General features: G+C 38.9%; 1 protein-coding gene across 2 annotated transcripts in view; it reads left to right on the forward strand.

Moving 5' to 3' along the window:
- ADAM17 (ADAM metallopeptidase domain 17) overlaps positions 1-24,647 on the forward strand; it is a 38,037-nt gene that overhangs the window by 10,848 nt on the left and 2,542 nt on the right. Inside the window, exons 7-18 of one of the 2 annotated variants that reach the window (XM_088136364.1) lie at positions 917-1,006; positions 2,465-2,578; positions 3,599-3,743; positions 4,524-4,612; positions 8,323-8,475; positions 8,897-9,096; positions 10,735-10,838; positions 16,190-16,324; positions 18,416-18,546; positions 19,814-19,892; positions 23,330-23,418; positions 24,008-24,064. In XM_088136364.1, coding sequence (XP_087992490.1) covers positions 917-1,006; positions 2,465-2,578; positions 3,599-3,743; positions 4,524-4,612; positions 8,323-8,475; positions 8,897-9,096; positions 10,735-10,838; positions 16,190-16,324; positions 18,416-18,546; positions 19,814-19,892; positions 23,330-23,418; positions 24,008-24,064 — 1,386 coding nt within the window. Of the gene's footprint in view, positions 1-916; positions 1,007-1,201; positions 1,263-2,464; positions 2,579-3,598; positions 3,744-4,523; positions 4,613-8,322; positions 8,476-8,896; positions 9,097-10,734; positions 10,839-16,189; positions 16,325-18,415; positions 18,547-19,813; positions 19,893-23,329; positions 23,419-24,007; positions 24,065-24,647 lie in introns of those variants that run through there. The other variant, XM_088136368.1, reaches the window with a different exon arrangement.

Genomic DNA, 24,647 nt, shown 5'->3' on the forward strand with positions numbered 1-24,647 from the left:
GGAGGTGCCAGCCTCATCTTCTTGAACTTCCCATGCTCCTGCTGGGGGCTAAGAACACACTTATCTCCCTGAGCCTGGCATTCATAAGTCCATTCCATCACAACAATTGGTTTTTTTCTTTTATTGATAACCTTTAAAATGTATTTGAAAGTCAGTTCAAAAATGGTTTGTTTCTTTATTTCTAGCTTTTTCTTACCCATCAACATTTTTATATTTACCCTAATCCTACTTTGAAATTTATTCCTTTTTTTTGTTTTTTTTTGGATTAAATTATGTATCATAAGAGTCAGAAGTTTTTGAGAACCAATATGGTACATATAATGGTTAAACTATTAGCTAGGGAAAACTAAGATTAAAGTCCATCCTCAGCTGAGTGAGTTTATTGGGTGACTTTGAGCCAATTACATTCTTTTAGTCCAACTTACCTCCCAGGATGTTTTGGAGAAAAATAATGTGGAAGAGACATCATCATCATCATCATCATCATCATCATCATCGTCATCTTATTTCACCTTTTTATATATATAACTCAAGGCAGAGAACATATCTAATACTCCTGCCTCCTCTTTTCCCCACAACAGCAACCCTGTGAGGTGGGTCAAGTTGACAGAGAGTGACTGGCCCAAAGTCACCCAGTGGCTTTCATGCCTAAGGGAAGCCTAGAATTCACCGTCTCCTGGTTTCTGAACCAGCACCTTCACCACTACACCAAACTGGCTGTCATGTATGAATACTACCTTGAACTCCTGCATAAAAAGTGTGATTCAAATGTAACAGATACAATAACTTAAATAAGTAAAATACTACTCTTCAGTTTTTCATGCTCAGGACATGCATTTATTTATAAATAGCCCATGATGTTAGGTTCTAATGAGAAGGGTTGACCAGAATCCCTTGTTTTCCTTTCTGTATTTAGATTGAATTAATAGACCGAGTGGATGACATATATCGCAATACCTCATGGGACAATGCCTACTTCAGAGGATATGGCATACAGATAGAGCAGGTATGAAGATACCTCTTGGAAGAATCTGAGTACTTTTGCTGGATATCAGAATGCGTTTAATTCAGTATTTTATTGAATAATTTATTTGAATCTACTGTGATACTTGCAAAAACCATAATGAAGTATGATGTTCCTGAAGGTTATATTTTCTTTTTGTTCTCCTTTCCCTTTCTCTTCCTAATAGAAATGCAGATAGAGGAAGTAGCCAGGTAGTAACCTAACACAACAAGAAGAGAAGCAGCAACAGGCATTATTAGTGAGAAAACCTTTTCTTAGCATATACTTTTTAAAAACCATTGTTACCTCTAATTATTTTAAAAATGTATTCAGTAAAGTTTCCCTAGCTTTAAAGTTACATTTTAAGTTATTAAAAATACAGCATAAACAATAAAAGAATAGACAGTAAAGATTAAATTAGAGAATCTAGAGAAGACCCCTTGCAACATAACTTACTAACATATACAGTAAATTAAGAAAAATTTAAAAGAGTTTCTCACGTGGAGAGGGCATTCTGTCTCTGCTGTAACATCTCCCCAAAATACACCAATTTCTCTTTTATCATATTTTTCCAAATCTTTATATGTAGTAGAGACAAAGCCATGTGAGAGGATTTACTACAGAGCTGATGAGCTGGGAGTATTTCAGTCAGAAAAGAAAATCTGACTACTGCTATAACCATAAAGGGAAGAACCATTATCATTTTCTTCCTTGCTAACACTTCTGCCCCCCGAAAGCAAATCTTGCTTCAATCAGGAAACCCTAACCTTCAGGCACTCCCTTGTATTTGCTATACTGCCTAATTCTAGAACTCTCTTTTGTTGATAGCACTGACTATATTTGGGTGGGGTACAGTGTGCCTCATTGAATTATGCTATTTAATATTGAGCCTCTGCATTGAATACATTTAATGCAGAAAAAGATAGTAAAGAGCAAACAGCTGTGTCCCTGATCCATTTTTTCATCACCAAGAGAAATCCTGACCTGACGTTCAGTGTTTGAGATGCGAAAGCAGTTGTTTCCCATGTGAAATAATAAAAGTAGCATATGCCTGATGATCTGATTATTTTCTTGCCACTGGAAGTTTTCTCTTTAACATCAGTCTTTTTGGATGTAGCCTCAACTTCTATTCAACCTTCTAAATGTTGAGATTTAGGTTAAGCTACTGGAATTTAAATGCTTGATACCATGCTTGCTGTGCTGAAGGATTTGTCTGGATCTGTTTATTTCACCCAAGAAATAGAAACATGTTTTCTTTCATGAGATAAATAACTTTAGAAACATTCTATTTGAGTGATAGTTTGCTGAAAAAAAATAGTTTGTGTATTATAATTCTAAATATATGAGTTGCTATGAGCCTTTACTAGTGGGTGATGGCATTTTCTCTTCATTAAAAGGCTGAAGCATTATTCCCGACTTTCTGTTTCTAAATTTAATGTTTTGTGTTTCTGTTTAATAAAGATTATTGTTCACAGTGAGCCAGAGAAAGTACTTCCTAACCAAAGACACTATAACATGGCAAAAAGTCATCCTGATAAAGGGACAGATGCCTGGGATGTCAAGGAGCTGCTACAGGTAGGTTGTGTGTGTGCATTTTAAATGATAAAATTAATCAGGTTATAAAACATTTCTTTCTTGGCTCACATACTTGAGCTGGGGAATCTCCAAATTATGAAGAAAGCAACATATTTTAAGGAAGTTGGTAATTGAGTAGTTCAGGAATAAGTGTATAAAGTTACATCACAAAAACATTTTAAAAAGCCAAACAAAAGACCTTTAAAAGTGCTGTCGACTCATGATTTAAAATGAACTAAATGTTTATCTACCTAACCTTACCGAACTGTGGCAAAAATGTTGATGCGGCATGCTATATCAAGCATGTCTTAACTATTTTTCCATCCTCATTATGCGGGAATTCTATTACAAGGTGTTTGTTTGTTTGTTTGTTTGTTTAAACAATTTATATGGCCGCCCAACTCACTCACGGTGACTGCAGGCAGCTTACAAAAATAAAAATCCCAATACAAAACCCACTCCACCCCCCCACCCCCCTGGCGACAACAATACATTTACACTAGCCATTTGATGGGCTCCGGGTCGACCAGGCCACTTGCACAACCATGTCTTCAGGGCCCTGCAGAAGAGCATCAAGGTGGGGGCCAGTTTTATCTCTGCAGGGATGATGTCCCACAGGGAGGGAGCCACCACGGAGAAGGCCCTTCTTCTTGGTCCCACTAGATGAACTTCCTTAATAGAAGGAACCCGTAACATACCCTGCATCCCCGATCTGGTGGGTCGGGCAGATGAAACTGGGAAAAGATGGTCCTTTAAATAACCTGGCCCCAAGCCATGTAGGGCTTTAAAGGTGACAAGTAAAGGTTCACTTACTTTCTGGAATGCTTCACTATGTGATTGTGGGTAATTTTTGACAGAAAAACAATCTCGGGCAAAATACTGTTCTTAGGCAAGGAAAATGGAACAGAGAAGCTTTATTTGGTGATGCTAGAAGTGGAATCTGTCTAATTTATTCATCTTCTTTCCTAATTTATTGAACAAGCATCTCTAATCTAAAAAGTATTTATTTGTCCCCCAAAGCAATTCAGTAATGACATAGCCGATAGAGCAGCTGAAGTGTGCCTTGCTCATCTCTTTACATACCAAGATTTTGATCTGGGTACTCTCGGACTAGCTTATGTGGCATCTCAAAAACCAAACAGCCATGGTGGCATCTGCCCAAAAGGTAAATCTCTTTCTATTTTGGATTTGGTTTTTCTTCTAGGAAATGAATTTAAATGTCTGAAGAAAAAAAAAATCCGTTGTAGGCAGTTAAGATGAGCTGGTGATGTATAGCAGAGGTCTCCAATACTTTTTGACCAGGGGGAACATTTGAAATGCTGAGACTATGTTCTGGTACTTCCACAAAAGACCTTATTTACAAAGTGACTGTCATGGTGAACATAAACTTATTATACAGTGTTGGTTTAGTATAATGTTACCTGCTACTTCAATTTCTTACTGTTCCTGCTTACTTTTTCCTGGGAAGGTGTGTATGTATCCAAACTTATATACTAGACTGCAGTTTCCCACCATTTTCATTTCTAAAGAAAGCTTATGGGGCAAAAGGCATTCTTGGAAATAAAAATTATTGTAGAATCTAGTACTTTATTTTATAGTATTACAATAATTTTTAATACAAATTCAGGCAGGACAGAAACATGTCAGTAAAAGTCTCAAGGCTGAAGAGACTTGGACTTCCTCAGAATATCTACTTTAGATTTTAAGTTGGTGTTAAGCATTAACTCCTTAAATACAGCTAATGAAGAGTGACATGTTTGCAAGCTAAGTACCCTCCAGTGTATATTCCTTTCCTTCCCTGGTGAGATAGCATGATTGAGACAAGCATCAGTCAAAGAGACTTGTCAAGAGTCTTCCTAAGATTGTGAATCCTCCTGCATTTGTCCAAAGTGGACCAGCAGTATTGAATGGCTCTAACTTGATTTTTGTATCTTCTCTTTCCTAGCTTATTCTAATTCATTACCAGGAAAAGCTGTCTATCTTAACAGTGGCTTAACCAGCACAAAGAACTACGGCAAAACAATTCTCACAAAGGTATTGCAAATGAATTATGGAAAACGTTTTAGGGAAATCAATAACATTGCTTTTCTGGGCTGATTTTCTGATTATTCTTGTTATTGAAGATGATCTTTCCTACCAGTCATGGTGCCTGACCTGCTAAACTGGGAAAAATGGGTCAGGCTGACTGAGGTCTCAAATGGATGTTGTTGCCCATACGTGCTCTCTAAACCCTTCAGAACATTTTGCAATTAGGTCCCTTTTCTTCTAGTGCTTTCATAAAATTGTCCCAGTCTGGTGCTTGAAGTCTTCATCATGAATTATATTCACTGTGAATTATATTTTGTTGGATCGGAGTATAATGGTCAAGTAATTGATAGTATGGAGCATTTTGTTAAACAGTTTATTTTAAAGCTTAAAATATGCCCAGAACAAATATAACTTGCATTTTATGTTAATGAACCAAATAAAAGCTTTCTTTCTTTAAGTATATTATGCTTTTGTTTAATTGCGGTTACCGAAACTTGGAACAAGACTCACATTATGGTAACCCTGACTCTGTATTATTTAAAATTATCTGATTGTCCAGTAGTTGTATTTGCATTAAAAAGTATAGGCGTTCCTGGTTGTAAGGGAATAGTAAAACAATTGATACGGTAGGTGCAGAATTTGGGCATTGTTCCAGTCAGTAGTTCATAACACCCGTTTGGTGCCCAAACTCCTGCATTTGCTGTATTTGATGTTTTCTCACTTAGAACCTGTAAAGAATTTCATGTAAATAGCATGCATTCAGATTTGTAGAAAGATGTTCTGTTTAGCTTTATACCTTGCAGAGGTTGTGTCAGCTTCTGTTCACTTAGGCATTTCTTGAAACATACAACCAAGTGTGCCTAAACCTTTGCAAACAACTGTATAATAACAGAAGTATTTGGAGCATTATTGGTCCTATTGTCAGAAGTAGAAGTCAGCTAAATGAACAGAATTATAATGCAGTTTGTCTTCCAATAGAAGAGAATATCTGTAGCTTAGGGTTGAACTGTGGAGTCCTTGGTGCTCTCTGACCTTGGTTGTTTGCTTGCAGATGTTTCATTACCCGACTAGGTAACATCAGTGCAAGTGAGTGTGAGATTTGTTCACTGTTTATATATAGTAGCGTGCCTTGCCAATTTTGTGCTTGTGTGGTTTTCTTCTTGGTGGTTCCTTGATTAGGGTATTGTTTTTTGCTTTTAATCTGTATTAATCCTTGCTTATCTGGGTATTGGCTGCTGAAAAGGATGTGTTCTGGTCTTTTTGTTTCTTTAGTTTTTTTATTGTCTCTTTTGAATGATGTGTAAACATGGATTATTTCTATGTGTCTATTGATGGCTGATTTGTCTGAATGCCAAGCTTCCAGGAATTCCCTAGTGTTTTTTGGATTTAGCTTGGCCTAGGATGCTGACAGTTTCCCAGTTGAAACTATGGTTGAGTCTGTTCATATATTGTGAGATTAAGGAGTTTTCATGGTGTCTTCTGACTACTAGTTGATGTTCATGGATGTACTCTGCTAGTCTTCTGCCTGTCTATCCTACATAGTGGCTGTTACAGTCCTTACATTGTATATTGTAGATGATTCCAGTTTTTTCTTCTTGGGCTACTGGGTCTTTTGGTTTACTTAAGATGTTTTGGAGGGCTTTAGTTGGTTTATGTGCCACAGTAATGCCATGTGGTTGTAATAGTCTGTTGGTTGTTTCTAAGATGTTTTTGATGTATGGTAGTGTTATCCTTTTCATAGCTCGTGTTGGTTGTGCTATAGTGGGTTGAGTGGACAGGCACTTTTTGATAAGGTTGCGTGGGTATCCATTTTGTTGGAAGATAATGTATAGGTGGTCTGTTTCCTTTTTCTGGTGTTCTAGGTTGCTGCAGTGTGTTTGTACTCATCTGAGTAATGTTCTTACACAGTTCCTCTTGTGGGAGGTTGGGTTGTTACTTTGGTAATGGAGCACTTGGTTAGTGTGGGTTGTTTTTTGATAGACTTGCGTTTCTAATTTCCCACTGTTCCCTCAGCTGATGAGGATATCTAGGAAGGGTAGCCTGTTGTGGTTATTTTCTTCCCTTGAGAATTTTATTCCTGTGAAGATGTTGGTGGTGGTTTCATGTGTCTTCTCTAGTTGTTCCTTTTTCATTATGATGGTGTAGTCTACATATTGGATCCATACTTTTGGTTGTATGTGTGGGAATGCTAGAGTTTCTAGACACTGCATTACAGTTTCTGCTATGAGTCTTGAGAGTGGTGTTCCCATGGGAGTTCCTCTGATTTGTTGATGTATTTGTTCATCAAACTGAAAGTAGGTAGTGAGGCAGAGGTTGATGAGGTCTATGATTCTGGGTATTTTGATCTCAGTGTATTTGGCTAGGTTGGGTGTGATGTGTGATGATACTGCTGCCATGGATTCTTTTGCTAGTTCTGGATCTGTGGATGTAAAGAGTGCTGTGACATCGATTGAAACCAAAATTTCATCTTCTGTTTTTAGGTCTTTGGTTTTCTGGAAGCACTGTAGTGGGGAGTTATAGAATATTCACTCCCCTCTGTGAGGTGTTCAAGCTTTTTTGTAAGTTTCTGGTGGTGTTGTATGTTGGGATCCCTGGTAACGATACAATTGAATGAAGAGGTATGTTGGGCTTGTGTATATTTTGGGCATCCATAGAAGTGTGGCAGGTGGGTCCACCACTTTTCATCTGTCACTGTTCTTCTTTTGTAATTTGACCTCTCTGGGTTCTCTTGAGAGTTGAAGGTTGAGAGTTCTCTTGATCACGTTGTTGTTTCTATATTGGGTTGATGTTTACTGGTATGTAGGTTTCTTTGTCCTCTAGTAATTCTTTGGCTTTTTGTAGGTATTGTGTTCTGTCCATGATAACCGTAGTTTTGCCTTTGTCTGCTGGGAGGATGGTGATGGTTTGGTCCTTCTTTAGGTTTTTGAGGTCTGCTCTGTCTTCTGCTTTGAGCTGGTTCTGGTTCTGTGTTCTTCTGGTCTGTTATATGATTGTTTGCCTTACATTTTCTTGGGTCTCTGTGGCAAGCCCTGTGGTTTTATATGCTGCTTCTAAGGCTGCAAAGAATTCTAACTGATTAGCATTGTCTATGATATCGAGGCCTTTCTGGAGGATATTGTTTTCTGCAGTGGGCAGTGGGCGGCTGAACATGTTGACTACTCATTTGGGTTCCAGCACCTCTTTCTTCTGGGATTTAGTTTGAGCAGTTTGGTTTGGAGTTTTGTTTTCCTTTTTTCGGTTTGTCGTAGAGATGTAGTCTTGATGGTGGTTCTCAAAAATGCTGTGTTCTGGGGTCATGGTTTATTCCAGTTGCTCCTTGAGGTTATCTGTGGTGTGCTGGTATTTGTTTAGTCTGAGGTGTGCATTCATGATAATTAGCTGTATGGTTTTTTGGGCTGCTTTGTTGAGCTATTTTCCATCCAGCTGTGCAGTTTATTGGAGGTTGATATCTGACACTGGTGGGTAGGGTGTGCTGTTGTAGGCATTCATGTAGAAAGAATAGTTGTTCCTTGGTGGAGGTTTGCCTGCATGCGAATTTCTCCCATTTGCATGCTTTCTGAAGCGTTTGATGCCCATATGTGGTTCCAATAGAAGAGAGTATCTGTAGCTCAGGGTTGAACTGTGGAGTCCTTGGTGCTCTCTGAGCTTGATTGTTTGCTCGCAGATGTTTCATTTACCCAACCAGGTAATGTCATCATTTTGTTTTCATTTTACAGGAAGCTGACTTAGTTACTACTCATGAGTTGGGACATAATTTTGGAGCAGAGCACGATCCTGATAGTATGGCAGAATGTGCTCCCACGGAAGATCAAGGAGGAAAATATGTTATGTACCCTATTGCTGTGAGTGGAGATCACGAAAACAACAAGGTATTTTTTATCTCCATATTCCTCCATATATAAATAAATTGTGTTCCTTCATGTGGGGAAAGATCTTTTAGAGTGTATATTTCAGTTTAATTTACCAATGCATATATTATTTCACTGTATTTTTTAAATAAGGATGGTTTGATGAAGGGTAAGAAAAGAAAGGAAAGAAGGAAAAATGTAAAATCAGGAATAAAATAGAAAGCAGTATAAATCAAGATGGATGCTAGAAATATCCACTCTGGGTTCTGAACTGTTGCAGGAGATATTGAGTTAATAGATTTCATTGATTATATAAGCTGGAAATGGGGGATAGTGGGGGCCTTAGGAGGATGAATTTATGCCATAGTTCGCAACTAACCACATTTACAACTAACCACATTTCACAGCTATTATTTTTCCCCCTTTCCTATAATACTTTTAGATGTTTTCGAACTGCAGTAAAGCATCCATTCTTCAGACTATACAGGCCAAGGCCCCAGAATGCTTCAAAGAACGGACCAACAAAGTATGTGGCAATTCCAGAGTGGATGAAGGTGAGGAATGTGACCCTGGCCTTTTGCATCTTCAAAACGATCTTTGCTGCACATTTAACTGCAAGCTAAAGGAGAATGCAAAATGCAGGTGAGGGAATAGCAAAAAAAATAATTATAAAAAAATTGGTTACAGAAGGAACAAAAATGAAGGGGGTCACTAAAAACTTGAGTCTTTGTTTTCCTATGTTAAAGTAAAAAAGAAAAGGCATAATTTCTGTCTAATGTGCTTTTTAAATGTCTAATGTACTTTGCAAGACATGCAAGCATGATTTTGAACAGCAGCTGCATCCAGTGAAAGAAATCAATCTTTCATATCCCTGAACTACATTAGTTGTCAGCTCCTTCATTTCAGTAAGACTACCTAAGTATGTACTTAATGCACATTATGCCATCATTATATTATAGCTGAGAAAAGGGCAGTATAGCAGTAGATGGGCATCTTCTGGAACAGCATTAGCACTAGAAGGGCAGGATATAAAATGTCATAAAATTTGTTATACGAATTTGTGTAGCCACCCATTGTGCGATTGTGACTCTGGGCAATGAACATAAGATTAAAATCAAAAACAACAAAAACAAAACACCATAATCATCACAATGACAATCTGACACAATCCGCACAACCACAATCATGTCAAGACAAAAGCCGCATTGACAGGGCCACCCTACCTCCAGACTCCACACACAAAGGAGCTTCCAGTTGTTCAAGGACTTATGAAATGCCAGCAGGGTCAGGATCAAACAGATCTCAGAGGGGATGATGATCCAAAGGGAGGCACTGTAACCAGGAAGACCTGTTTCCGGGGCCCAGCAAATGGCACTGCTTAATAAAGGGGAACCAGAGCATGGCCACCCTGCTGGAACTACTGGGTCAGGCAGAAACAATTGGAGAAAGGCCCCATGCATGAAGGGCATTATAAGTGATAATCGGTACCTTGAATTGCACCAGAAAACCTACTGGGAGCCAATGCTGCTCACAGTGGTATAACATAGGCATACCGCAGTATGTTTGTATAACTGCTACCGCATTCTGGGCCAGGTACAGCTTCTGAGTACTCTTCAAGGGTAACCCCATGTAGAGCACGTTGCAGTTATCCATTCAAGTAACCAAGGCATGAGTTACTGCGAATAATACTTCCTAACCCAAGAAAGGGTGCAGTTGGCACGCAAAGCTAATCTGTAGATGCCCTCCTAGCCATGGCTGCCAACTGTTCTTCAAACAGGAGCTGTGGGTCCAGGAGAACCCCTAAATATGTGCACTAGTTCTGTCTGCGGCAGTGTAACGCCACTGAGAACTAAAGATGGAAAATCTCTGGATTCGGGGAGGCTTAAAATTTAAAGCAATATGGCCTTGCTAGGGTTGAGTTGAAACCTCTTCTTCCCCATCCAGACTCCCATAGCCTCCAGGCACTGAGAAAGAACCTCAACAGCATTGCTTGTTGGCCTAGGGTAGAGATCTATAGCTGAGCATCAGCAATGTACTTAGGGTACCTAATGTCATGCCAGTGGATGATGTCATCCAGTGGCTTCATATAAATGTTAAATAGGAGCAGGGAGCCCACAGAGAAGGTTGGAGGCAGGATGAAAATTGTCCAACACAGTTCTGTAATAAAATACTGTACATAATTTTTTAAAAGAAGTGTACAATCTCTATGGTATTTTTCCTTCTGCTATTTCTTGGAGCTTATCAACTTGGATATTTTATATTTTCTGCCAATCTGCTTAGTGATCGAAACAGTCCCTGCTGTAAAGGATGCCAGTTTGAAAGTGCAGATAAGAAGTGCCAGGAAGCTATCAATGCAACTTGTAAAGGGGAATCCTATTGCACAGGTAAGTCCTTTTGTTTTTCTATCTTCTGTCCCAATCCTCTTTTTGTTTTTAATTTTTATCTGTCAATAGTATACCCTGTATGTTTTGTTTTGGAAAGACAGTTTCATTGCTTAAGATAACTGACAGAGTTTTATTAGCAAGCTACAAATGTTGCATTCCAACACAGATGTGCTTCCAAAACAGAAATTGCCTAAAAAAGATTACTTATGTGCTACTTATTCCTCTTTGCCAGGGTTTTGAACTGAGCATATGCAGAAACTAATATGTGAAATATACATATTATACAAGATCCCAGTAGATAATATGGTCTCCATCTCCTGACCCTTCCAATCCTTCCATTCTGTGATTTCCTGAAACCCACCTTTTATTGTTTTTTTTAATTAAGCTTCACATATCTTACCCAACTCCGAATTTGAGCTCACAATCTTTAACTCCTGAAAAAAAAAATATTTTTTACAATTTTTCTGATTCTTTCTTACTTATTTATAAAATGCATTGGGTGCCCCAGTATGTTACCATTCTGGGTGGCTTACAGAATACTCAGTAAGTATGCAATAATGCAATGCAACAAAACACACAAAAACATAAAATCAAAAGTTCAGAAAAACAACAACAATCATTTAGAAAAACTAGAACATGACCCAAGAGATTTATCACTCGCTGTAACCAGCGCCGGTTTTTAAGGGCTCATTTAAACAGGGCCAGGGTGGGGGCTGTACAGATCTCAGGGGGAATGGTATTCCAGAGGACAGGTGCCATGACAGAGAAGGTTCACCTCCTGACTCTCACCAAGTGACATTATTTGATTGATGGCACTGGGAGCTTGCCAACTTTGTCAGACCATGTGGGATGGGTAGTAATTATGGGGGATAGGATACAGATAATCAGGCCTCGTACCATGAAGGGCTTTATAGGTAATAATCAAAACCTTGAATTGCACCCGGAAGTCTACTGACAACCAGTGCAGCTCATGGAGCAAAAATGTCACACGGGCAGGCCACGGTGTGGCCATAACTGCCCATGCTGCCCATTCTAGACCAGCTGCAGCTTCCAAATGGTTTTCAGGGATGTGTTGTATCCAATGCAGTGGTGTTATGCGTTGTATCCCATGCAGTGGTGTTATGCGTTGTATCCAATGCAGTGGTGTTATGTGTTGTATCCAATTAAGACTACTGGAGAGGGATATCAAGCAATGCAGACTGCCTAGGCATGGATGTAATTGCAACGAATCCATTGCAGATTCATGAGAACACTTATCAACACTCTGGAATGAAAACAACTTTAGTATACAGTTTGTGTTCTTCTGGTGTTCTGATAAATTATTTAGGAGCAAACCATATGCTTCCATCTCATTCCCTGACATTATCTATTAGAATAGCTTCACTAAAGCCAGATGTATGGGGAACAGAAAGGAGAAAATGCTAATCATGAGGTTTGTTGGCTCTATATGAACAGAGATTGTGCAGTAATGTCTTATGAAGAAACTGATCCTTCGAAATATATAGCAAGAGTAATTTCTGCTGTACTTCCTTTGCTTTTATAAGTTTCCCCTCAGGTTACTCACAGAATAATAGAACAGATAAACAAATGTTGGCCTGATGTAGTTCAGTTATTTTGTTGGGTTTAGTTAATGATTTCTTTGAAAGACAAGCTGCCATGAGCCTTGCCTGCTTCCTCTTTCCCAGCTGGTCTTTGCCACTACAGTGCAGGTTTGCCTGGAGTATTCTCTAACTGGCTTGACTGTACTTTCTCAGAAGATGCAGTTGTGCAGTTTAGGGATACGTCTGAATGTGACAGTGGTCTCCTGAATGCTTCAGGTGGTGCTCTATTCATGTTGTTTCCTGTGAAGAAGGAGAGTCGAATGCTTGCCTTTATGGGCACCTAATTAAAGTGCTGCAACATGATCAATTTAAGGCTGTCCCTGAAGAGTGACTGAAAATGTTCAGCTGCTGGAAAATGCAGCAGCTAAACTGTAGGCCCATGCAAGGGATCTTCCATGGCTCTTGTTAAAAGGTTTGTGAAATAGAGCAAAGTGAAGCAACCTTTGGTTACCTCACTCTTAGAAGCAAGGTGGTTGCACCAGTTCCTGAAGCACCTTCAAGGGAATGCTTTGCTTAAAATTTTGTGGAAACAAAGCAGAGCTTTGAAGTTTTGCCTAGCTTTACTAGATTGTTACTTGGAGTGTTTTATGCATAAAATTATTCCAATTTTAGGTCAATTGCGTTGGCTGCCATTACTTTCTAGGCTTGTTTCAAGCTGTTTGTTTCCTATGTGTAAAGCCCTGAATAGGTTTGGTTTAGAATGCAAGGGCTACAGCAGTGTTGTCCAAACTTGATCACTTTAAGATGAGTGGACTTTAACTCCCATGCTGGCTGGGGAATTTTGGGAGTTGAAGTCCACTCATCTTAAAGTGGCCAGATTTGGACAACACTGGGCTACAGGTTTCTAGATGAGCCTGCTCCCATGTTATGCTTCCATTTGAGGCCTTGCACGGGGGCCCATTATCCAATCTGGGTATAAAATCACTTTATGGAATAATGTGGGTTGCTCATAAATGTAAATTTGCTATGTAACAATGAAAAATATAATTCATTCTGACAATTTTAGATAATTGGATTTACTTTAAAATATTTTTAAAGTATTGGTTGTAAACAGAGCTACAAAATACTGAGCTGTAAGAAAGGTACCACATTTTTTCATTTCTGTCGGTTTAATGAGTAAACATATAATGCTGAAAACAGAACAAAACCAGTTTTTTAGTAAAACTAGAAGTTATGTGTTCTGCATTTTGTCTTCTATCATCAAACAGATACCAAAAGCACTGACTTTCTGGAAGAAAAAACAGAGAAAAACTCAATACATATTTTGTCAAATGTCTCATTGGTCTCATTTTTCTGAATGTGAAGTACTATTTATTAGGAGGTTCTTTTCTTCTGGTCCTTTATTTTTTCTGTTTTATAAATTTTTTATAGAATTTTATTAATTTTTTAAAAAAGGAACAGTAAAAACTAAATATTGAGAGAAAGACTAAGAAGAAGAAAAAGAAAAATGGAAAAAAAAAGAAAATAGTGCAGAAAAGAAAAAATAGAGAAACAACAAAAGAAAAAAAAAGAATTGACTTCTGACCCTCCTTGCAACAGATATAAGTAACAATACATATCAAACTCTTACTCTAAACTTACAATATAGCTTCCTTTATTTCTATTAGCCCATGTTATTTCTAACCATCAAATCCATACAACATAATTTCATTTTTTTTGTTTCCTGCAAAAAAATCCAAAAAAGGTTTCCAGTTAGCCTTAAAATTACAGTGTCTTATCTCGAATCAGACCTGTCAATTTCGCCATCTCAGCCAACTCCGTCAACTTTCACCATCCATCCTATTCAATCCTGGTCAGAAAAAGATTCTGTTAATAACTACCGATAACCTCAACATATATATTAACCATAATCAAATACATTCACTTTGTAAACCTTCTGTTTACTTTTAAAGAGCTTAATCTTTAATCTTTTCAAATTAAAGGATTTAACAAGTTGATTCCCTGTCATTCTCTCCTTGTCTTCTCCCAGAAACAGCCCCAATAATCTCTCTTTGTCTCTTCCCAGGAACAGCTTCACCGATTCAACACATTTCTTTTGCAGATCCAAGATAAAAAGTCTTTCCAAGTCACTCTTCTTTTCCATTATTTGTACATCCCCTTTGATCATGGTAACATCAGTTGATTTCGTTTGTAAATCCATTCTGGCATCCTTTCGCATATCACTTTTATGCTTTGGCATTTTTAAATCCATTTTTGATCCATAGCATATTTGTTCATGCCACCTTCATAATACAGCATTTTTTGAACTCCAAATCCACATTCAAGTCAATCTCTACCTCCATTTCAAAATTAACCAACTTATCCAATCTTTCCTCTATCTTTTTTTCAAGGAACTTGAATTTAGCTCCTAATTCATCAAACATTGATTGGAGTAAACTTAAAGAAATCATTTTACCTTCTAACGGCTGGTCCAAAGGGCCTCTTCTAGCCATTTTTTTCTTCCCCGCAAAGCAAGCAACCCTAGTTATTGTATAAGTGAAAGCAATCAGACAGTTCAGGCCCTCTGGTGCCTTTCAAGCTGTAATTGCAGGCACAAGCCAACAGGAAATACACAAAAAGCTCAAATTACTATCTTCTTTTGTTTTGGAAATCCAGTCAATTAACAGGGTAATTGACAGGATTTCAGTATCACAGAAAAACAAAAAGTTTTCCCATAGAAAAATAAAATCCAATTAATACAGGTAGAGTTTCATAAAATTAACATAACAAATCTTCCCCTTTCACCATAAGTAACTTTTATATCTTTTTGTATTCTCATCTTCTAGCTTTTTGCGAGTTCAAATTACAATAAAATTCTAATTCTTCTTTTAAAGTTATAGTCCCCAAAATAATGAAAAAACAGAGAATTACTTATCTGTTACAAAGAGAGGTCTGTCTTACGTTAAAAAAATAGCTCTATTCCAAAGCGGGTTAGAAATGAGGTTCAGCTGGCTCTAGTGTCCATATTTAGGCTGCACCACAGCTGTGAACAAAGATGGATACCCTGCCTCCCAGCCACTCACTTGCAAGCCGTTCACAGAGGCTTCAATTTCTGTGATTAGTTTATGAGGAATGGCCATCCCGGAGACTGAATGGGTTGATTTCTCGCTTCCTCCTTGATCTGGAACAAGTTGGGCGGCCAGCGCTTGCTGCCAACCACTAATTCAGCTGTAGTGCCGTCTCCATGGAGAGATGACTAAACTGCCATTATCCCCACCGGAAGCCCTGTTTTATAAATTTTTATGGGCTTCTGAAAATGGAAGATTTTCCTTTTACTTGGACATGCTTCTTTATTCTTTCTTTTTTGATTAGGTGTATTTCTAATTCAGACCAATTTCTTTCAACAAAGCCAATTTCTTTCAAATTTGTTTATATTTGTTTCCAGTTTTTCAATTTACAAATGTTTGAGGGAAAAAAATCAGAATATTTTTGGTACACATTTTTTTCAGCCCTTCAAATCTCTAATTTGGCACTAACTTGAGGAAGGGAAGCAAAGCAGATCTTTTGGTGGGAAAGAAAGAATTTGATCTGGTGTTAAACAAGTGGTGAAAAGGTGTCCAAAGCTCAGCCTATAATGCCACTTAGATTATTCTTTCACTTGGCAGTTCTTTATCCCAGCTCCTTTTTTTTTAATAGTAAGGTAGGAAGTTTTTTGAGATAAATCTCAAAGTCAATCCATTTTCATTCCCTAGCAAATCATCAAAGTTGTCTGTTTTTCCCCAAATATGCCTGTACTGACGTCTGTTGCCTTCTTGTCAAATCTGTTTGTAGGGAATAGTAGTGATTGTCCTGCCCCTGGAAATGCCTCAGATGACACCGTCTGCGTAGATATGGGCAAATGCAAAGATGGAGAATGCGTCCCTTTCTGTGAGTGGGAGAAGAACCTCCGCTCGTGTGCTTGCAATGGTGAGTTCAGCCTTGTTGTCTGCACTTCCTTTGGACCAATGTCGTCTTCAGGGAGTTTTCCCCTCAGCCCAGGGCCCTTGCCTCTACAGATGGATTCCTTGAGCTACAGGGCAGAGCAGGGCAAAGGGGAATTTACTGGGAATTATCAGGTGTAAATGTGGGTGCAGCAGTTAGGGAAAGAGGCCAGCTGAGCAGGCTGATGGCCTCACGTCCGCTGAGTTTGAAGTTTTCCTTGATCCTCTTCTCAAGAAGCATCTTACCCAAAACTGGGGACAGAAGGCAGATATCACCTGCTTTTCTTAGAGTAATCTTTCTTGACCTAGGCTAGAATAATGGTAATTTTATTTGTTGGGCCCTCCTAGAGCATTTTTTCACTCAAAGGCAAAAGCATCATTATTCTTTTCTCCTCCCCCTCCCCAAATCCCTTTTGAGAAGCTAGTTATAGACCTCTTTCTTTGTAGACTTGGCTCTCTTCCTTGTACTTTACCAGGACTCCTTGCTCAGCCCCAAAGCAAAAATAGTAAAATCTCTTAGGTATTCTGTAGCCTCCTATGGATCTTCAGGAAACTGGCAAGTTCACTCCTGTGTTTAAAGAAAGTGGGGTTGAATGCACTAGATGGTTCCCCCCCACCCACCCCAGCATCCCCCTCAGGGCAACTATCTGCAGCAGAGAGGCTATTAAGCAGGGAGACTCTTCTTCCATTGTGGATCCAGGTTCTCCCTTGCATGGAAAGCTTTCACACATAGAAGCGGCTCTTTTCTACAGGTACTTGGTACCATCCAAGTCAGGAAATGGGAGCGGTTGAGAGTCTTGGAAAGTTTTGGAATGTGGCGAGAGTATTGTAACAGAATCTTGGAAGCCTGTCAGAGGCCACCTCTGCTTCCACTCATCCTGAACCAGTTCAAGGTGGAGTTGTTTAGAGTTTTTTTCTCAAGCTTTCTACCTTCCCATTTTATCACAGCTCCACATTCTTCTGATGTCTCATCCCACTTATCCTCTGTATGTGTCAGGTACCATGAAAGCGGCAGGACTAGCACAGGCATCCACGTTCTTCACTTGCCACTTTTTATAACGCCTGGTCTCTTTGGGAATCTTTTCTGCCAAGAATCCTCTGTCTCCCTATGCGGAAGAATCACATTGTTTTCTCCTCATGCCCTCAAATATCTTTTGATTTCTAATAAGGAGTTTCTAGTTTTGTTTTTCTTCTTCAAGAAGGTGCTGGATTTGGGGAGTATGTCAGAGTTGCTATATAACATATTTTGTTTATAACCTATGACTGGAGTTTAATACTTATATATGCTGGAGCCTAGGAGATGCTGCCTACCTGGTTTCTAGCAAAGAGCTTTTAACCATTTCTGTGTCAATAAAGCAGACTTAAATGTATTTGTGGTTTAGCGTTGCAAAAATTTGCAGGAATGAAATGAGGAAGAGCTGCTCTCAAAGCATCCTCTTAGGACAGTTGTATAACTGTTACTTCTTTTGTTATATTTCTTTTGTGCTGTGCTTTATCATTCTTTTGAAATGACACATAATATCATTTTACTTGGAAGATGCAGAAGTTAATTTGTCCCTAGCCATGCTGGTTGGGAATTCAGAAAAGGCCAGTAATTAGAAATGTGTGGGAATGATCTGAAGACTTGGAAACCCTTTCCTGTTGGTGCAAACATTTCTCTACCGGCTCTTACTTTTGTATCCTGTTGTCTGTGCAGTAAAGCTGGTTTGCAGTGGTTGCTATTTTTTAAGGTCCAATTAAATATATCACTGTTTTAGTTGGTATGACATCATTTTATTGGACTGATCAGTAAATCAGTAAGGAAGCTTTTGTATGGGGCCCAATTGTGCTCTATTTTACCCTAGGAGTTAATGAAATTCCATAGGTTTTTTTTTTTTTTTTACTATACTGGATGGGCTGCATTCAGCGTTTAAATTTATGAAGACATTTCTTGTGGTACTCAAATATTTCATGTTCATGATCTGGATAATTTTAACCAGAGAGGGATATGATTAACAAGGGAAAATGGCTTCCTGTGCGGAGTAAGGTGGTTAAGAGCCAAAATAACCCTCCTCACCTCTTGGCTTTTTTATTTCAGAAACAGATAACTCCTGCAAAATCTGCTGTCGGGATACATTTGGGAGTTGCAGCCCTTATCGTGATGCCAACCAGACCTTCTTATATTTGAGGAGGGGAAAGCCCTGCACCGTGGGGTTCTGTGACATGAATGTGAGTATGCGTACCTAACCAGGGTGCATTCTCTTTTTATCTATCCCTGGATATCGGCCCTACATCCTGGAGATTGCTTTATTCCCCTTTTTGATCATTAGGTGTGTTCTAAAATAGACTGCAGGTTGTCCTTGGTTAATCACCATTCATTCAGCAACTGTTTGAAGTTACAGTGTCACTGAACAAGGAGACTTATAGCAGGTCCTTGAAGTTGTGTCCCCACAGTCACATGATTATGATTTGGGCACTTGGCAACCAGCTCGCAATTACAATGGTCACAGTGTCCTGCCGTCATGTGATCACCATTTGCAGCCTTCACTGCTGGCTTCGGACAAGCAAAATCAATGGGGAAGCTGGCAGGAGGTCACAAATGGCGATCATGTGACATCTTGCCTAACAACTACAAGTGGAACTGCCATCGTAAGTCGACGCAGTCATGTGACGACATGCTTTAGGATTGCGTCACTTAGCAATGGAGTTCCCAGTCCCAATTACCATTGTTAACTGAGGACTACCTGTATTGGTTGTTGTTTTGGGACCAAATATCCTATAGCTTTTGTATGTATATTTTCTGATTCTTCCCACTCTTCACTGTACCTGTTTTTCCTTTTTCTTTATCTGTTTTTGTTTGTTAATGCAGTTTTTGGCCTTGCTATATTTAGCCCTAGGAGCAAATAACATTTTCTCTGCCTCTAGCCACATATCCTTTATAAGGGTTGCTCCTTGCCAAGTGCTCGGATCCAAACAGCCATCCAATTAATTTGATCTATATGAAATTATAGTATTTTCCATGCTACATGGAAAATATTTTTTTGCAAACTGAAATTTGGTACACAGTGTTGCTATCCAAAGGATAATTAAATTTGGGTACACCAAGCAGTTCTTCGCATTGCAGGCCAAGTCTCCTAGTTAAATAGTCCACTGTACACAAAGGTGTTCAGGAAACTGATTGGGAAAGTAGTAATTGCTCCCACCCACCCCATCCCCCCGCATCCTTTCCTTCCCTCTATTCTTTGTCATTGATATTTTGAGGCATTATTAGGGGAAAGAAAACCCAGCAACTAAGCCTGTTTTATAATGAAATTGCAAAGCCGGCAATAGGTTTCTTATTTCAAATTGATTAATGGTGAGGTTTTATAGGAAAGTAACTTACTGCCAGGTTTTGTTGCAGTTAAACTGCTTTTTCTGTTTCTCACTGCCCTACAGATAGGTTGTTTTATCACTATGGTCGAAGTTTGGTTTTCTAAGCCCGCATTGTGTCTTACAGGGTAAATGTAATAAGCAAGTGCAGGATGTGATTGAACGACTTTGGGTTTTCATCGATCAGCTTAGCATCAATACATTTGGTAAGATATGCTTATTCCACTGCTTGAAATCTTATTTTAAGCCCAACTTTTCCATTTAATGCATCATTCTGTTTGATTTTTGAAATATGATACAGTGCATTCCAAAAGTATTCAGACCCCTTCACTTATTTCAATTTTGTTATGTTGCAGCCTGATAGTTTTGTTTTGTTTTTTATCTGCACTCAGTCGTTACCGACTCTGCAGTGACTGCTTGGACGAGTCCTTGCAGTTTTCAAGGCAAGGTGTTTCGGAAGTGGTTTGCCAGAGCCTCCTTCCTAGAGCAGAGCCCAGCTGGTGAGCGCAGGAGGCGGGGTTTCTGTTGCTTTGCGCCTTTTTCGGGCGAGCGCGGTTTCGCGCTTACCAGCAACTGCTCCTGACTCCTTTTGCAAGGCACCGCCAGCATTTTTCCTCCCACCGGAGTGAGAGTACCCATTTATCTACTCACGTGAGTTTTCGAACTGTTGGGTTGACAGGAACTGGGGAGGAAACAGGAGCTCACCCTGTTAACGCGAAGGCTGGACTCGAACCGCTGAAGCGTCGACCATTTCTGGCCGGCAACTTTCAGCGTCATTAAGCCGCTGTGCCACCGCGTCCCCCGATAGCCTGATAGTACAATAGTTCAAATTCATTTTTTCCCCCATTAGTCTACACTCAGTACCCCATAATGACAGAGTGAAAACAGAATTTTAGAAATGTTTGCAAATGTATGAAAAAGGAAAAACTGAAATATCACATTGGCATAAGTATTCAGACCCTTTGCAACAACACTTGAAATTTAGGTGCCTCTTGATCGTTGCTGAGTTGTTTCTACACCTTGATTGGAATCCACCCGTGGTAAGTTAAATTGATTGGACATGATTTGGAAAGGCATACACCTCTCTACAGAAGGCCTCAGGGCTGACAATGCATACTGTATCAGAGCAAAAGCCATGAGGTCAAAGGAACTGCCTGCAGAGCTCAGAGACAGAGCTCAGAGATTATTGCAAGGCACAGATCTGGGGAAGGCTACAAAAAAAATTCTGCTGCACTGAAGGTTCCCGAGAGCACAGCGGCCTCCATAATTCTCAAATGGAAGAAGTTTGGCACAACCAGGACTCTTCCAAGAGCTGGTCGCCCGGCCAAACTGAGCAATCGGGGGAGAAGAGCCTTAGTAAGAGAGGTGACCAAGAACCAGATGGTCACTCTGACTGAGCTCCAGAGATCCTGTGTGGCGATGGGACAAAGTTCCAGAAGGACAACCATCACTGCAGCCCTCCACCGATCTGGGATTTATGGCAGAGTGGCCAGACGGAAGCCTCTCCTCAGTGCAAAACACATGAAAGCCTGCTTGGAGTTTGCAAAAAAGCACCTGAAGGACTCTCAGACTGTGAGGAACAAGATTCTCTGGTCTGATGAAACTAAGACTGAACTGTTTGGCCTCAATTCTAAACGTTACGTCTGGAGGAAACCAGGCACCACTCATCACCTGCCCAATACCATCCCAACAGTGAAGCATGGTGGTGTTTTTCAGCAGCAGGGACTGGGAGACTGGTCAGGGTTGAGGGAAAGCTGAATGGAGCAAAGGACAGAGATATCCTCAATGAAAACCTATTCCACAGCACTCAGGATCTCAGACTGGGCCGAAGGTTCACCTTCCAACATGACAACGATCCTAAGCACACAGTCAAGACAACACAGGAATGGCTTAGGGAACTCTGTGAATGTCCTAGAGTGGCCCAGCCAGAGCTCTGACTTGAACCCTATTGAACATCTCTGGAGAGACTTGGAAATGGCTGGCCACCGACAGTCCCCATCCAACCTGATTGCGCTTGAGAGGATTTGCAAAGAAGAATGGCAGAAAATCCCCCAATCCAGGTATGCAAAGCTTGTCACGTCATACCGAAAAAGACTCAAGGCTGTAATTGCTGCCGAAGGTGCTTCAACAAAGTACTGAGTAAAGGGTCTGAATACCCTTTACATGTGATATTTCAGTTTTTTTCTTTTTAATAAATTTACAGACATTTCTAAAATTCTGTTTTCACTTTGTCATTATAGGGTACTGAGTGTAGATTAATGAGGAAAAAAAATGAATTTGAACGATTGTATCAGGCTGCAACATAACAAAATTGAAAAAAGTGAACGTGGTCTGAATACTTTCTGAATGCACTATAGATGAATGACTTAATAAAATGCTAGTCTATTGCCATGAAGCAATATCATGCATACTGTACATACTTTCAGCTTCTCATCCAGAACTAAGACCTTTGAAAGAGTAAGAAGGAACATGCGCATAGCTGGTTACAAGTTTCTGAGCCTAATCAGATTATAAAGAAAATTACATCTGTGTGTATTACACTGTTAACAATACAGATGTCTCTATTTTACTGATGGGGAATGTAGAGGCTGACATTTGACCCAGTGTCATTATGTAGATCTTGATCTGTAGCCACACACTACAGCTCAAGATAAATCTATGTTTTGAATGCCAGTGAATGCCTTTTCTAGGAAGACTCACTCCCCCTTTTTTTTTTGCTCTCAGTACTCTGAACACCACTTGCTGGCTAAATTTAGCCATCTGTTTAATTTCCCACAATGGCAGACATTTCTAAAATTCTGTTTTCACTTTGTCATGAGGTACTGAGTATAGATTAATAAGAAAAAAAATGAATTTGAACGATTGTAGTATCAGGCTTCAACATAACAAAATTGAAAAAAGTGAAGGGGGTCTAAATACTTTCGGAATGCACTGTAGTTAAAAAGCAGTTTTGTCAATAATTTTGGATATCATGAATATGATACCTAATATTGACCTGAGAATGGTCATTAAGGTTTTGATGTAAATTGCATATTGGCAATTACTTAAATATTTGTGTTAATTAGCGCACCTCAGGGTTAAAAACAAAAAACCGTATCTTTCCTCCATCGAAACAGGAAATAATTCTGGATTTATAATCCAGTTATGGAACTGCTGGCTATGATAATATAATTAGCATCAATCATACTGCCATACAGGGCTACGCAAAGAGAAGGAGCAGGTTTGTACATATTCCCTAGTGGAATAGTACAGCTTATTAAATTTTATACAAAAATAAAAAGGAGATTTATAATTTATGTAACTATTTACCCAGCAAAGGTAAAGATGACCTGTATTTTATTTCCAAAGTGATGATCCTCTTTAGTTTAGTAAATTGATATATGTTAAATGCATACTCTGGAGAAATGCCTAGCTTTCAACATTCTGTTCTCTACTTTTGATAGAAAATTCTCTTTAAAGTTGGCAATTTATATCCTGGTGCTTAAGCTATTTCAGTTATTTCAACATACATGGTCCTATGTCATCACATGCACTAATCAGTTGAAAAACAAAGATGTAAGATTTACCTATTTATTTTGCACTGTTTTGCGTATTCTTTACTCCTAAGATTGCTAGAATTGGGTGTCTTTTCTCTTTTAAACAGGGAAATTTTTAGCAGACAACATAGTAGGATCTGTGCTTGTATTCTCCTTGCTGTTTTGGATTCCTCTAAGTATTCTAGTACACTGTGTGGTAAGTTTTAATTTAAACAGCTGCCTTAAATTCAAGTGTGGTTTTATGAATATTCAGTCAAAAATAGATGTTTAAGGAAATTTAATTATCTAAAAAATTTACAATAAATTTATAGTAAATCACATGGAATCCATAGGTATGAAAGTCAATCCTGAGTATTTACACATTTGATACGTAGAACTTTTCACAGTAAGGAGTTCCTTGTTTATGCATTCTATGCTTTGCCTCCCCCATCCCCAGTAATTTGGGAATGTTTTGATTCCTCAGATTTTCAGCTAAGTTATTTACAAGAAATCATTATTTCAAAACACCTTTTTTATTTTTCAAAGCAGGAGATATGTATTGGTTGGGTGCTTTAGAGCTGGTTCCAAAGTTCTAATAACTTGTTTAGTTATTCACATAACTACTTCTAAGTACTGATTATTTGTAAAATAATTGTTTATAGGAATAAACATGTGATTTTTCTGCAAATCCTATCCTACATTCTCCTGGAACAGACTCTTCCACCTGAGCAGTTGTCTTTGTGAGAGTTGTGGATGTTGAAGGAACAGGTTCTGCAACTGACTTGTTACATTTCCCTTTTTAATAGGACAAGAAATTGGACAGGCAGTATGAAGAAAACACCAAATCTCTGTTTGGTCCCAGTGTAAGTTTGCTTGAATGAATACTTTTAGTACTGCATTTGTTGTCAACAAGCCTCTGCTGGATAAAGTTTACTAAAGTGAATATTCAGCTGAACAAAAAGCACAATATATATTAGGAAAATGAAAATTTAAATAAATCATGTAAATTTAAAGTTGTGTTTAAATCACCTTTTAGAAAAGCTACAAGGTTGGTTTACAAGAACCCTATCCAGTTTTGAAAGACATTATTCCCAGGAAAACCTTGTTCATGGAAAATATCATGCCAAGTTCTCAATATAGAAAGCCTTCAGAATTCTCTACTGGGTTCAGTTTCTGAGTTACTAGAGATTATACATACAGTGGACTGTATTTCCTGCTGGCATCAGCATATGCTATAGATGTCCTTTCTTAGTTTCATTCAACTATATTTCAATTTAAGCTAGTTTCAGTTTGTCATAGCTGTAACTTTATCATAGCCCCCTACTGTTTAAAAGTAATCTTGTAGAAATTAAGCAGTTTCACACTATATACAACTCACCTACAGCCCATGTTTTCAAAAGGTAGCTCATTGATCTCTCATAACTAGTGCTAAGGTTTTTATGGGCC

This window comes from Python bivittatus, unplaced genomic scaffold (assembly GCF_059951505.1).
Source record: "Python bivittatus isolate LINGU-HERP-01145 unplaced genomic scaffold, Pbiv_v1 ctg000020_np1212, whole genome shotgun sequence".
NCBI classification, from domain to species: Eukaryota; Metazoa; Chordata; class Lepidosauria; order Squamata; family Pythonidae; genus Python; species Python bivittatus.